At 38.3% G+C, this 14,993-nt stretch overlaps 1 protein-coding gene across 1 annotated transcript in view; it reads left to right on the top strand.

Moving 5' to 3' along the window:
* The window catches only part of CLCN1 (chloride voltage-gated channel 1), a 64,014-nt gene extending 61,217 nt beyond the window's left edge, over window positions 1-2,797 (top strand). Inside the window, exon 23 of the mRNA XM_070935378.1 lies at window positions 1,440-2,797. Coding sequence (XP_070791479.1) covers window positions 1,440-1,676 — 237 coding nt within the window. The 3' untranslated portion in view covers window positions 1,677-2,797. The remainder of the gene's footprint in view (window positions 1-1,439) is intronic.
* Window positions 2,798-14,993: the final 12,196 nt, after the last annotated feature.

A 14,993-nucleotide genomic window follows, 5' to 3' on the forward strand; every position in this document is an offset into this window, starting at 1 on the left:
TTTGTTCTCTAGGATGGAGATAATGGCTATTGAACCCCTTACTTCTTTCATGTAAATGTACTCCCAGTATTTTTATAGAGCAGTCATTTTCAGCAACTCTCCAAATTTCCAGCCAGCACTACTTGAAGACACTTAGTTGGGGGTTAAACCCCCCTCCCCCCATTGTACTATAAATATAATGATAATCAAAGTTTTTCCCCACCTCCTTGAGCATTTATGAAGTTCTGATGACAATCTCATTAGCTTATTTTTTCCCTTTATGAAGAACAAAAATAGCACAGAGTAGTAAATATCAGAGTGGAGTCCTGTCTGGACAATTTGTGAGCTGTAGTCCACCAACAACAACCCCCCCCCAAAAAAAACCAGCCCATTTGATGCCTCCAATGCCTCATATATTAGACAAGGATGAAAATTGTGGCTCTTTCGGCATTTTTTTATGTTTAAGAAGCCTTAGCTTTTACAGAGAGTTAAAGCAGCTAGTTTGACCTTAAAGACCCCCTCCCTCAAATTTTCTTATGGAAACTATTAACTTTGGTAAATATTTCCAAATCATATTTTGTGTATGCTGCTGAGATTGCTGTGGTCTAAAAATGAATGAATGAATTGAATGTTTTAAATGGAGAAAAAGGGATTAAAAGGCTTTTGTCTTGCCTATTTTGGTGACATTGTCATATGATAAGGGACACCTAGCAGGGTCCAAAAACATGGTCCCTAGGATGAAAATGATTGCTCTTCTGGTCTATGGAAACTATTTTAACCCAGCCCTCCATCCTTCTGAGGTTGGTAAAAAGAGGACCCAGATTGTTGGGGGCAATATGCTGACCCTGTAAACTGCTTAGAGAGGGCTGTAAAGCACTGTAAAACAGTATATAAATCTAAGTGCTATTGCTATTCTATATTCCTCTGAGTTCAGAAGAACTTAATTCCATTTATATCCCACCTAGATGAACTCTTCCTGCTTTTGCTACCTGAGAATAGCAGGTAGCAAATTGGGGGTAATATGCTGACACTGTAAACCGCTTAGAGAGGGCTATAAACAGAGATTGGTTTCAGCCGGTTCTGTCTGGTTCTGGAGAATTGGTAGCGGAAATTTTGAGTAGTTCGGAGAACGGGTAAATATCACCTCTGACTGGCCCCGCCCCCATCTATTCTCTGCCTCCTGAGTCCCAGCTGATTGGGAGGAAATGGGAATTTTGCGGTAACCTTCCTCTGGAGTGGGGTGGGAATGGAGATTTTACAGTATCCTTCCTCTGCCATGCTCACTATGCCACGCCCACCAAGCCACACCCACAGAACTGGTAGTAAAAAAATTTGAAACCCACCACTGGCTATAAAGCACTGTAAAGCGGTATATAAATCTAAGTGCTATTGCTATTTTGGTCGAGGAAGAATACCTTTGTGCAACTTCCTTGTTAATTCTGTGTCTCTCAAACTCACAGCTCCAGAAAGCTATTGAGGGGTCTACACGTACTGGGGTCCAACTTCGTCCTCCTCTTGCAAGTTTCCGTGATGCCACTCAGACTTCAAGCAGCAAAGAGCATACCAATTGGTCTGCAAAGATGTGGAGCAAAGATAACAATGATACAGTCCCTGGGAAATCTGCAGTGGACTCAGGACCAGAGAACTCAGTGGGTCCTAGTTCCCCTGTCTCACAGCAATCTTCCCTTCCCAGGTAAAGAAAAGGGATTCTTTCTGCTTCAGATGCTGATATAGAATTGGAGGGCATAGAAATTTCTGGCCCAGCTGCTGAGAACATCTCAGACATACTCAAGGACTTTAACTTGTGCTCCAGATACCTGGAAGAGGATGATAACGATGATAACGATATGACAATGTAATTGCACCTTGGGAAAAATTTACCTCATCCTTCAGCATAATCTGCCCACCATACTTTCATTTCCAGGAAAGGCTTGTGACCTGCTTTGCTGATATCAGTGGAAGATAATTCATGCTGGAGAACTTGTGTGGTTGTGTGGACTGGCTTTCCTCTGCCATTTTCAGTGGGATGCAAGAAAGACACGATAAGCAAATGGGTGGAAGGATCCTGGCTTATATCCTCTAGTTTTGCATCCTTTGATTATGATCCCTGTGTGGGGCACATGGTATGGCCCCATTGTCTGTAGGGATATATTCCAAGTGTTCTTCACATAAACCTACCACTTACATCATCATTCAACATGCCATGGTGTTAGCACAGTGGGGTAGTCCAGACAACAAGTGTAACTTTATTGTAAGGTTGCATTAAGAGAATCTTGCCAGAGTGAAAGTATTTCTCCCCTCCTTTCTTTTTCCTTGCCAGAAAACTAGGGAGGGTCTCTTCTGAAATGTTTCCCATGCCCTCCCTCCATCTGTGGGGCATCTTTTACACTCTGGTTTTCCTGTGGCTTTTCCTCCTGTCTCTGAAGGTCATTCCCACATACCATTATGTATGGCCATCTTCATCCCTTTCAGGTGTTCTGATCTGAAGGAGGGTCAGAGAACGTAGCCCAGGCTCAGTCCTGATGTAGAGAACTCATCCCAATTTGAAAACAAAACAGAATATGACAAATGCTTCATACCCTCTTTTACCTTTTTACAATATCTTTTCTTTTGAAATAAACTCCAATCTATGCTCTACATGTGACACTAATTCACCCCCTCACAAATTGTTCTCATTATTATTTCTACTAATTTGCACATCCTTGTCCTAAAATATCTCTCATATATTAAAATATTCCTCTGATACTTGTTGCTGGGGTAAAAATACTAAAACAAGTCTAATTCTTTATTGAGGATATTGTCACCAAGTATACTTGACTAAGTAATAATCAAGCAACTGCTATTATCCAGATAGTTCCCAATCTTGCCTATGCAGACACATTCATAAACCTTCAATTCTATCTGTAGTGATGCATTTGTCAGAACATTACTGTTTGATTGAAGACTTTGAAAAAATAATGTCAAACCAGAAGGGAATGTCAGTGAAGTCTAAATGCTGATGAGCCAAGGATTCAAGTTAAGGCTATTTAAATATCACTTACATCTTAAATGTCCTACTGTTATTACTTGAAAGAAATTTCTACAAATGCTGTCTTAAACATATTTGTACCTGATGACTGAAAACTGATGTGGGAAGATATTGATGTGTTGAGAAGCAGCATCAGTAAATGAAAGAGGGGTGGCATTTCTAAGGATATATCTGCATTTCATAACTTTTGTACAAATCTAACAACATTGACTCTTTCCAAAGGAATCCCTAAGAAGAGGATGGTATTGAACATTCTGTAAGAAATAACAAGCACAACTAAACTTAATTATTGTTAATTGAGTTCAATGATTCATTGGAAGTATATGGCACATAACCAAATAAGAAAAATCCTTGCTTTAACCTAACCTCTTGCACCTATAATCAATTCTTGTTGCAGCCATTGCACTCAGACTGTAACTCTTTTTGTACTGTTTCACTAGTACTGTATAGTACCAGTACTGTATTCTTATCCACACTCAGTACAGATGTGTTAATTTTTTTTGAACTAGTATTTCTGAGTAAGATTTGGTCTAATAAATGGAGAAAAAATGTTTTGGGGTTTTTGGCTCAGGTATGAGGAGCCTAGCTTGGCAATATAGATAATCAGTATCAAAGAGATTAAAATTTAGTCCTTGTAAATCCTCTTGCCTTTTTGGCTAGAGTTTCTCAGGGAAATAAGCACATTATTCCAAGCAGAATAGTATCAGTGTCAAGTTAAAATAAGCATCATATATTTAGAGAAGAGATTGGAAAGAACATGTCTGTGTAATGGAAGTTGCTTAGACTTGGCAATGTCATGGTTTCCACACCAGTCAGCTATGGCAAATGGAAGTTTTCCATCATCAGATTGCCACCATTCACTGAATTTCAATGTTTCATGGAGTTGTTAGTGGATCTGATAAAGGAAACAAGGTGGTAATCTTACCTATGGTGGATTTTACTGTTATTTCTGGGAAATGCCTTCCTCAGGTTTGTCAGAATTGGACAGGGTTTTTGTTGGGAATCGTGTCAGTGTCTGAGTGTTTTGAGGCAATTTGTCCCAGAGTGCCTATTCAAGACTGATTAAATGCAGATCAGTTTTATCTAATTACTGTTTAGTCATTCTTTCATCAAATACACAATTTGCTGATATATACATTTTAGTGCTGATTTCTATGAGTTTGTCACCAGAAGGATACTGGCTGTTCTGAACAGTACTTTAACGAAATCCATAATCTGGGATGCATATCAAGCACTTTTTTTTTTTTAATTTGATTTATATGCCGCCCTTCTCCGGAGACTCAGGGCGGCTTACAATGCGCTAAGCAATAGCCTTCATCCTTTTGTATATTTACACAAAGTCAGCTTATTGCCCCCACAAACTGGGTCCTCAATTTACCTACCTTAGAAAGGATGGAAGGCTGAGTCAACCTTGAGCCTGGCGAGATTCGAACCTGCAGTAATTGCAGGCAGCTGGTCTTAATAACAGGGTGCTTTAGACCACTGTACTACCAAGGCTCTTTTTAAGCAAATTAAAGCACTTAAAGCAAATCATTCCCAGTTTCTTTGATTTTTCCATGTCTGAGTCAAAATGGATATAGGTCTGTAAATCATTGAATTTTGATTCTGACATTCATATGCACCAATAGCCTGCAATATCAAATGAGAATGCAAACAGGACTTGTTCTCAGATAAGCAGTAAGCAGGACAATCTTTCAAAAGCACAGAAATTATTTCTTTTGTTGTTGTTGTTGCCCTGCAACTGCTTCTCCTATTTCACAAGCTGCAACATCTGGGCATCTCTTACTCTACCTAAATAGTCCTCTTATTTATTTAGCCCTTATCTTTACTGGAGTGATAAATCTTTTGTTTGGCTTATACTGCTTCAGATTGTAGCTAGAGGATAGATGCAATAGTCAGCCATTTAAAAAAAAAAATGCCCAGAGAAACTATATGCCATGGTATCAAGGATGTGAAGAATTTCATTAATATAAAAGTAAGGTAGTGCCACATCCACAGCCTGTAGAAATTTTAAGCGTTTCTTCAGCCTACCATTGATTAGGGAGAATTAGAGGAAGCAAAAACAAACCAAACAACTCCATATAGTATCTGCTCACGTTCTTCAGAATGGTATTTTGCTTTGCCTAGGGATATTAATGTATTCTGATGTATCTTTATTTTGTTCCAAGATTGGGAGTACAATTTCTTTAATAACAGTCATTACTAAATTCCATAATCTTCTGTCCAGAAAGACACTGTCTCTTCTACTGGAGTAAACTTACCTTGGTGGTCCTTTCTGGGCTAGTAAGTAGATTTCAAATAAAACAGAAGGATGAAATATACACTCTTTGATTCTATATACAATCTTAGAAATGTTATTCTGGAGGCTGTTGCTTTGTAATGCATCAATTTCATGCAGATGCATGCACACAAACATATTCCTGGAAAAGAAAAGTCATATGGGCAGGACTATAAGAACATGAAGAGAGACTGCATAGATACAATATTGGTTTTTAGACCAAAAATATGAAGAGATGCCGTAATGTAAATTGTATTTCTGCCAATGATATTTCTGAAACTTCTCACCTTTACATAAGCATGATTTTGCAGTCATTGGAGGTCTAGATTATGGGTTTTTCTGAGTACTTGTGCTTCATCTATTTACATGTAGTCATTTAGTGATCCAAATAGGATCAACAGCTATGTTAAGTGGTCACAAGGTTGGAAATCACATGACCACAACTGTGCTTTCCTTCCCCTAATCTCCTGCCCTTTGAATGTTCATCCCAGTGCTGGGATAATTAGTAAGAAAATAATTAATGTTTATATTTACATTAATTGGAGAGGAATATATTGCAAGAGTAAGCAGGCACACAATGGAGAATCCACATCAAAAACAATGAGCTGGAATCAGCAACCATGAATGTGCTATGCAAACTGTCTGGTGTATTCCCCATTATGTGCCTGTTTATGTAATCCCTTTCTCTCCAATATTTTTCCTCTGTACTTAGGCACAGGAGAGATTGCCTATTGCTTGTTTTTTCTCTTCACCCCCTTCCTTTCTATGGAATAGACATGCTCCATATTTCATTTGTATTAGGTAGAATCTGAGGAAAATCAGGTGGGGGAGAGAAACTGTTTTTTCTTCTTACATTGACACCAAAATATTTAAAATTAAATGACAAACATTAAGTCTTAACCATGCTCTAAAAAAACAAAGTCACTTGGCTAAGGACACTCATTCAACTCTTTGTTGAATGAGTGTCCTAATGCAGAGTTACACTGAAAGGATTGAAACAGACATCTCTATAAACAAATACTGCTACAAATGGCAGCTATATTTCTATTTTCTTCTGACTCCCTCCATTAAAAAGCAGTAAAATTTGTCACAGGTTATCGTGGCTTTCACTAAGCCAGTGCACTGCAGATACACTGAATTACAGATCTGTTATCTTGGTCAGAATGGTTAATGGAGGTGCTGTGTTAATGAAGACTTGAAGTAAGCCCTATAATCAAGATCCAGGTTTTTCAAACTGTGTTCCATGGAATCCTTGAAAATATGATGGAATTCTATGAAAAACCTGGGATAAAAAAAGAAGCTAAGGCAAATACATCCAATTTTTCCATCACTGGAGCTTTGTCTTTTGATCAGGAGCTCCAGCCAAATTTCTTGCTCTGGAAAAAATTGAAATCACCTGCTATAGACTTTATGGGGGAGGAGAAGGACCTGATTCACAGCTGCAATTTTCAGTAAAAATTCTATATTTACAGCAATATTTGCATATTCTTCAATTGAAATGTTTGCCAGATACTAACTGTGAGGACTACTTTTGAATGGAGAAGAATGTATGCTTTATCTGTTCATACCATGATACTTAGCCGACAGGAATCTATCAGATTGCACAATCCATTTCAAGGAACTTCCCAAAAGAAATAAAACACACTTCCACCAACCACAATGGCAAAACCACGTGCTGTTTAATAACATTAACTTGATGAGGTTCTTACATGCCCTTGTAGGCAACGCTCTCTTTTCCTCAATGGCATTAACCATAACCAGGCATGAAATGCCATATAATTTTTATACCTATAAATATAGTTACACACAGGCACACAGGCACACAGACACATGTGTATGCGTGCACAAAAGATATATGTATATATATTGAGAGAGAGAATATATATTCTCATAAGTCACATTATCAAAAACATGCACAGAATAACCAATTAAAAAAAAAAGGTTTAAGCAAAGATGTTTTGGAGTTGGAAGACCAAAGGCAAATCTGGTTTTTTTCTGCTCGAGTGCCCCAGGACTGAAGGAGGTCAGAGGGTTATTTTGTAAACCCACTTCTACTTTTCCTCCCATTCCTTTCCTGGAAAGTCATTGTCCTCAATTAATCCCATATTTTAAAGATGGGAAGAAAACTATCCCCCCCTTCTTCAGAAATTCAGAATTGTGAAAAGTCTTAAGACTGGTCTCTCTTTATAAACTTCCCTGCAAGTCAACCTTAATAAATTTAATCTAAAAAAAAAAAAAAACACACACCCCAAACCTTTGTTTTCTTTAAACATGCTTCAATTACACTAGCCACTATTTCTTTTTATATATATATATAGTTTCTGTATTTATTGTCCTGTATTCTGCTTTTAAGCTTATTCACCACTATGAAAAGCTTTTCTTTTCTTTCCTTCTTTTTTTAAAAAAAGTTCCTTCTAATTGGGAAATTATTTTTGAGGCTCATTTTCTAGCTTGGAGGATGGGTCCACCGCTTCATGCACAGCACCAAATGAACTGGAGAAATATTTAAAAAAATATGGTACTATATTCAGAAATGATTTTTATCTCTCAGACAACATTTTGCAGTTCCTAGAAATAACAGTAAATTAACATCCAAACTTATAATTGCGGATACAAAGTTTGGAACAAAATTCAGACATCTATGGCAATGACATTTAAGGAAAAAGGAAACAAAAGTGCCATACTGAAGTATGTATAGTATTGTAATGTCAAAAGAAATACACTACAGGTATGCCTGGACTAAATATGTGTGGAAAAACTGAATTAATTAAAATAAATTATGAATTTATTTAAAATACTTTTTCTGCTTGCTTCACTACTAAGCCTCTCAACTTGAATAGGAAAGTTTCAGATTATAACTTGGTTTCCACAATTATAATACTCCTTCACTCAGATAATTATTTGTGCACAGAAAGTGAGCATTTCATGGAAACTTGGCTTAGAATATTTTACCACGATCAATTGTCCCATCAACTGCTGAGAATTATCTTTGCATAGAGAAGCATTGAAACCTTGGCTTCCCCCACCCCTGGCAATCAAAAATGGTACCATCTAGATACAGCTTTACTGTGTAGTGAAATCCAGGTCAAGGGGCCTGAATACACTTGACAGCATCACCCACAAAACAAAATGGGGATGATTTAAAATGAAAAAGTAGAGCAAATGCAGGTTTTCCACCACTGCTTCAATTATCTCGTCTCCCAATTATCCTGATTCTTGAGAAGCTCAGTGACGGGAAGAAAAAGTTCAGCAGAACCTGCTGAAGATATTTTACTGCCCAAGGTGAGGCATCAGAATAAAACCTCTGTATATGTAAAACGTAGCAAATATTTGTGTAAATTTGTTCCAGAGTTAATCCCTTCATTTTTCTCTCCTCTTCTTATGAGCAGCCCGTAAATACAGAGAGATAATGACTTGCCACAAGGGGCTACAATGAAGTAAGCAAAATCTCTGGCACCAGAGCTAATTTAGTGACTTTCAAAAACAATATAAGTCTATATGCAGCTAAATTATCTGTACCTATGTGCCATCTTCTTTATTTGCTAGATGGCTACATTTTAAAGTGAAATATGATTAAGAGATTGACTTCAATCTCTTTGAAAGTACCAAAAGTAATAAATTAAGCCACTAGCCATCTTCTCAATCATTTTTGCATAATAATTTAATGCCTAATATAAATGCATGGATCACAGTAGTTCTTTGTAGAGCCCCAATTTCTCATTTTATTCCTGACTTATGCAAGAAGTACCTGCCATTGTCTAGACTGACCTAAAGCCAGCGTGGTGTAATGGTTAAGGTGCTAGAGGATCGGATTCCAGCCCGGCTTTTGTCATAGAAGTTCATGGGGTGACTTGGTCTGGTCATTTTCTCTCAGTCCAACCTATCTCACAGAGTTTGGTTAGGGAGCAACTGCTATGTCCACTACTGTGAGCTTCTGAAGGAAAGAAAGGGAGGCTATATGTTGCGTATACGAATAAGTAAACAGATCTTAGAATGGAGAAATGCAAATAAGAGTAAGAAACAATTCATCAGCAACAGAATAACATAGTAGTTCAAAACAGGCAGATTTTAGGCAGGCGAGTCCATCATGGGGATGGTATGTGTCAAAAAAGTCAAGATGGCAATAATGACCATGTGATTGAAGCCCAGCCACTTGTATATCGCACACATGTACAAAGGGACAGAACTTCAATATCGTGGTCATGATCACCATCTTGAGTTATTTTTGGCCACCATCATCTCCCGGATGCCACTGCTTTAGGCCTAAGGGAGAAAAAGCATTGTTTCTTACACTCCTCTGCACTTCAAGGCTGTTTGCAGGAATGTAGGAAAAAAATACTCAAAAAATGTTATTTGTGATTTCAACATAACCAAGCTGAGACTTTGAATATGTTTTCACAACGAGCCAACTCATTTCCTAATTTATTGGTCTGACATGAAAATTACATTCTGCTTTAACTGCCCAGGGAACTAGAGAAATCCAAGGGCCAAGAACAATGATGGCCAGAGGGCCACACTATGCTTTCTGCCCTGCCTGAGGGCTGTAAAGGTCACTGTGGAATGGTGCTGACATTTTTAGAGCCCATTGGGAAGGTGCTAAAGAGGGTGAAATGTCTCCTTTGCCCCTTTAAAGACTTTTTTTTTAAAAAAAGGAAGCTAGCCTGATTTGGGTGGCAGGGAATTAAGTGGACTTCAAAGGGGTGCCTTTGCTTTTCAACTCCTCTGAAACATACAGAAATATTGCTCTTCATGAATGCCTTCCAGCGGTGAAATCCAGCCACATCTATCCGGCTCGCATGAACTGGTAGTGCTGGCGGCGGAAGGCTCAGCCCACCCGCTGAGATGTCATTACATCCCATTTTTGATCCTTTGCGCATGCACAGAAGAGGCGTTCGCTTGCTACACTCATGCATTCACATTACCGAACCGGTAGTGAAAGTAAGTGCATTTCACTGCTGATGCCTTCCTCTACAGCCTGGAGTGACACAGGGCAAGGCCCTCTCACACCTAATATAGAAGCCTTTCTAAGCAAGCCTATCTTAACAAACACCAATTCTACAGGTCTTATTGCCAAAAACTTGTTCCTAAAAAGAGGTGAATAAATTGGTTGGGGGTGATGGGAACTGAAATGCAATACAGTTGAAAGACACCTTACTAGGGCACAGGAACGCTGTCCCCAGAACCTGTCTCTTGGTTTAATTTCTCTAATTTAGTTCTTTCCCTCTGCTTTGCTGTTTTCCATTTCACTATTTATATAGTCACCCATCTCACTTCCATGACATTTTAAATGTGTCGATGTTATTATATGTAACTATTAATCATGTAACCCACTGCAATAATGTCTTGATATTAATATTTAAGCAAGACACAATTTATATCTGGTTGCCGTTTTTACAAAAGTCCTATTTTCATAAACACCGTGGTGATTTTCATATATACCTAGATATTTCATTCAAGGAGAAAAAGGCAGGAAGGAGCAGAGTTAGTTATCCACATTAGCTGAGGTAAGAAACTGAAAAACAGGGATGATGCACATACGACCCTTAGGCACTGACTAGGCATGATATAGGAGGCACATAAAGTATCTGATTAACGTTCATTTTTTAAAATGCAGCTGCAAAGCTTTGGATTTTATTTTTAAAAAGGGAGAATGGTTTATTCTTTCCTCAGAGGCTGCTGATTTGCTCGAAAGTAGCTCCTACAGCTATTTCTTCCCTCACAAAACATGTTGGTTTCCCCTTCTCAGTGGAATAATTCTGTTAGAAATTATTTAAGTGGCCTTCCCTCACTTTAGAAAAATTCCTCTAACAATTACTGAACTAAATTAAGGGGGGGAGGGGAAGATGGAGGATTTAATTGGTCCTCAAGGTTCAAGGACATTTTGTTTTCTTTCCTTCCTGGTTAATTCTCTTCCATCTTGAGCTAGCAAATAGAGCCTGTCACTATACTCCCAGAGTTGTGATGTCATCCACCATGATGCCATCTTTCAGTTCTTCTAGCAGTTAAGAAATGAGTAAGGAGAGGGATTTAAGGCTCACAGGCAAGGACAAGCAGAGGACAGACATTTATGGAATGTTTCCTTCAGGACTCTTTGGCAATCCCTTGATTACCCGTTCAAAATACTTCTGTAAAACTGTTCAAATATACCTTGGAATAAAGCTAGCTAGCATTCATGCCACAACATAAGCACTGCAATATTGCACCAGAGAAAATTATTTAGTGTGTAGTACAAAATGCACTATTTGCTAACTATGATTCTACTGCTGCTATGATTCATGCAAAGGATCAGGAAGTGGCAGCAGAGGGTTAAAAATTACTTCAAGGGATTCCCCCCCACAAAGTATGTCAAGGAAATCCAATGCCAGTTTTTAGTTCGTTAAAAAAAGATTAGACATTCCTAATGGTTTCATAAGTAATCCTCTATAAGAAGGGTGTCATTATTCAAGAACATAAACCAGGAATGGGGAACCTAAAGTCTCTATATGTGGTCTAAGTGTAACTCCAAGAAGTCTTGGGTGATAGGGCCAGTGGTGAGGACACTGAACATTTCAGGTTTACAACTTCTGCAGACGGGTGCATTCCTCAACCTTGGCATAATCTCCAGGCATCGGACAACAGTATTTTATACATGAGCAGAAACCTACACATCCCCTCCAGTGTTCTTCAGTCAGGAATTCACTGCCTATCAGTTCAGAGACATTCAAAATATAAAGCTGCAGTGTGTATCTGAATTGCATGGTTTCATTTTGCTTCCAAATTTTTAAGAAGAAACCAAGCAATTAAATAGAAAGGCATGCACATTACAAATGTGATGCATGTAACAAATGTGAAATTTCTGAACATGACCACGTTAACGTGAAATCATTGAGAGTTAATAAATGCAGCCCTCATAGACTTAAAAGTTTTTTCCCCCTTAGCTTTCTGTGGCAAGGGGCTGGGATTGGGGTCTTCAGACACAGGTTACTGATAAATAACAATAAGGCAGTAGAGTTGGAGAACTGAGAGAGCTGACTGAGGCATGGGGCTGTAACCCTCCTTCAACTGCCCTTATTTCCAAATGATCTTTCTTGGGTTTTTTTTTTTCTCAGTCAGGCTCCAAGCCCAGAAATAAACCCACCTATAAAGTAGTAAAAAGGATATGCAGTATGCTGTGCTATCTGCCTGTTTTCTTCTACAAAAAATTAAAAAAAAATCATCCCCAACTTTCCTGATTGAGGCTTTCTAAGCACAATATTTTCAGAGATGCAGAACTGCCCTGGCATAGGCGGTCCCATCTTTTGATAATAGTATTTGTTCTTCAGTTGGCTGGTACTAATGCATTTATATCAGGAATCACTTTGAGCTGTTTCCATTCAGGTCACTGAACCTGACCTGACTCTGTTTAGCAGCTGAGATCGCAACATTTGTTGTTTCTTTTGAAGGTGTCACACAGATCTCTTTTATTATATGAATAGAGCAATACAGCCATTCTAATTATTTAGTCCAATAAAATGAAAGCTGTAACCTTTTAGGATTTGGAATGCTACACAACTGAAGCTGAAGATTTTTTCCCCCTCATCTGGGACCAAGTGTAGCTGAGTAAATTTTTTCTCTGCTGATGTACCTGGCTAAAAGCAGAGCCATCAGTACATTTAATCATAGGGAACAATAGGAAAGATATTTTAAAAGGAAAGATCCCTTTGCAGGGGATGGAGGGAGAGGAAGGTAAATGGAGTTTCATATCCCGAACAATTCTATTTATTTATAAACCCTCCCCAAGAACTGTACAATTTAAAAGAAAATATGGTTATCTTTGTTTGGTAGAACTTTCCAATGATAGTTATAGAAATCTACAATACAGTTGTGATTCTCTATTCCATCGTATACATTGTTCAATCACATCCCCAGTTCTACAAACATAAAATTAGCTTTCCCTTGTTGTTTCTTTACTGATTTCCATGTAATATGACCCTCTGGCATCTCTCAGACTGAGAAAAATATACATCTCTCAAACATTTGTGATATGTGGCATTATCAAATGCATGTTGCTTACATTTTCCTTTAAAAAAGACAGACAATAAAATAAGGTATCTAAACAAGATGAGCCACTTATTATCAAGTTCAGTGAGCGCCAAGATGAAAGCAGGATACATTTACACAGAAACAAATTACCGTAAACATCCAGGTTTAGTCCTGGTCCTGGATAGGCACATGGAGCATAATGGTTTGGAGGAAAGGAGAATCAGGCTGCCTGAATCTCCACCCTCCCCCATCACAATACTGGAAACATCTCAAAGCTTTCTGGTTATCCTGAAGGCTCGATGATGTTGGAGTAACAGGAATTTCATTCATTCTTCATTTGCAGAGATGCACACTCTGCACTCTTCATGGTTCTGCATCATTGCTGGGAGAATTCCCCACAACTGACTGAAAGCCAGAATGCAGCAATTTAAGAAAAAAATGCAAGAACATGAGGTATTGTCCTCATATCCAGCGAAGTTCTGTATCCAACCCTCTTAGCCTTCAGAGGTTGGCACTGTAGCATGTAAACATATTTTAAAAGAGAGGCGGGCTCCCAAAGGCTCAGAGGTTGAGCAGCCTCCCCAACCCAAGGAGCCAGGAAGAGTAAGGAAACAGAGACAAGGAAAAGAATGGTGACAAAAGGCTTTTCTTTCATGCATTTTGCTTTGATTATTTTTGCCTGACCATGTCTGTATGATGAAAATGTTCTCAAAGAAGGTGCTGTAAAGGGGAAGACAGAGTTTCTTGGTTGTTGAAATACATGGAGTTCCCCTCAATACTTCATGAAAAGGGTGGGGGCACTTCAGCTCCCTTTTGCTGATGACATCTGAATGCAAAGCTTCTGAACCCAAAGTTTTTTCCCTTTCTCTACACAAAGGGGTAAGATCTGAGTAAATAAAGCGTTGCTGTGCAATTTACTCTTCAATTTTCTAGCCAGCAGACCCAGAGAAAACAAATTAGTTGCAAGCCACATTGAAATTTCAGGTAAATAGAATGGTGTAGGAATGGAGGAGGAAAAGAACAGAGAAAATGCTATTTTCTCACAAGACAGTGTAGGGTCACCTTTTGTGGCAGCGTCCTTATTTTTGCTCTTCTAATGATGACCATAAATGTGTTTTTTTTTTAAATTCTGATCATTTTTTATATTATTATTTTCAAAGAACACAGTATTAAAAGCTAGGTTTTTTAATGCTAATTTCCATTTACCTGCCAAAACAAACCAATCACTGAGAAAAAGGGATATCTTGAGATCAACTCTCTGGGACAAAAAACCTAGCAATCATTCGCCCCCAAAAAACCCTTCTTCAAATAAAAATTGAGAAAAATGTGCTGCTTACTTTTTTCTTATTCTCGACTGAGCTAGGCTAATTACAAATATTTGTCATTAGAACAAAAACCCTAGCAGGAAAATGAATCGGAACAGTAGAGAATTAGTCTTGGCCCAGTCTCAATTTTGTAATATTTTCAGAGGAACTTGCAAGTCTAGAAAAGTATTACCTTACACTAGATGGCACCAGGCCATTCCCTCTCATGGCCAAAAAACTGTTGCAACATAAAATATTTGGGAGAAAAATAGAGGAAAACTAAGTACATAGTTAAGCTGTGGTATGTGTTTGCTTTTGTTTCTTTGTCTTGTCTTCCCTGTATATAATGGAAAGACTGAACTCCATGTCTGCATAAATTATAAGATTGACAGATGACCCCCGC

The sequence above is a fragment of the Pituophis catenifer genome, unplaced genomic scaffold, assembly GCF_029215685.1.
Source record: "Pituophis catenifer annectens isolate HBS135680 unplaced genomic scaffold, rPitCat1.0.hap2 SCAF_2, whole genome shotgun sequence".
NCBI lineage: Eukaryota > Metazoa > Chordata > Lepidosauria > Squamata > Colubridae > Pituophis > Pituophis catenifer.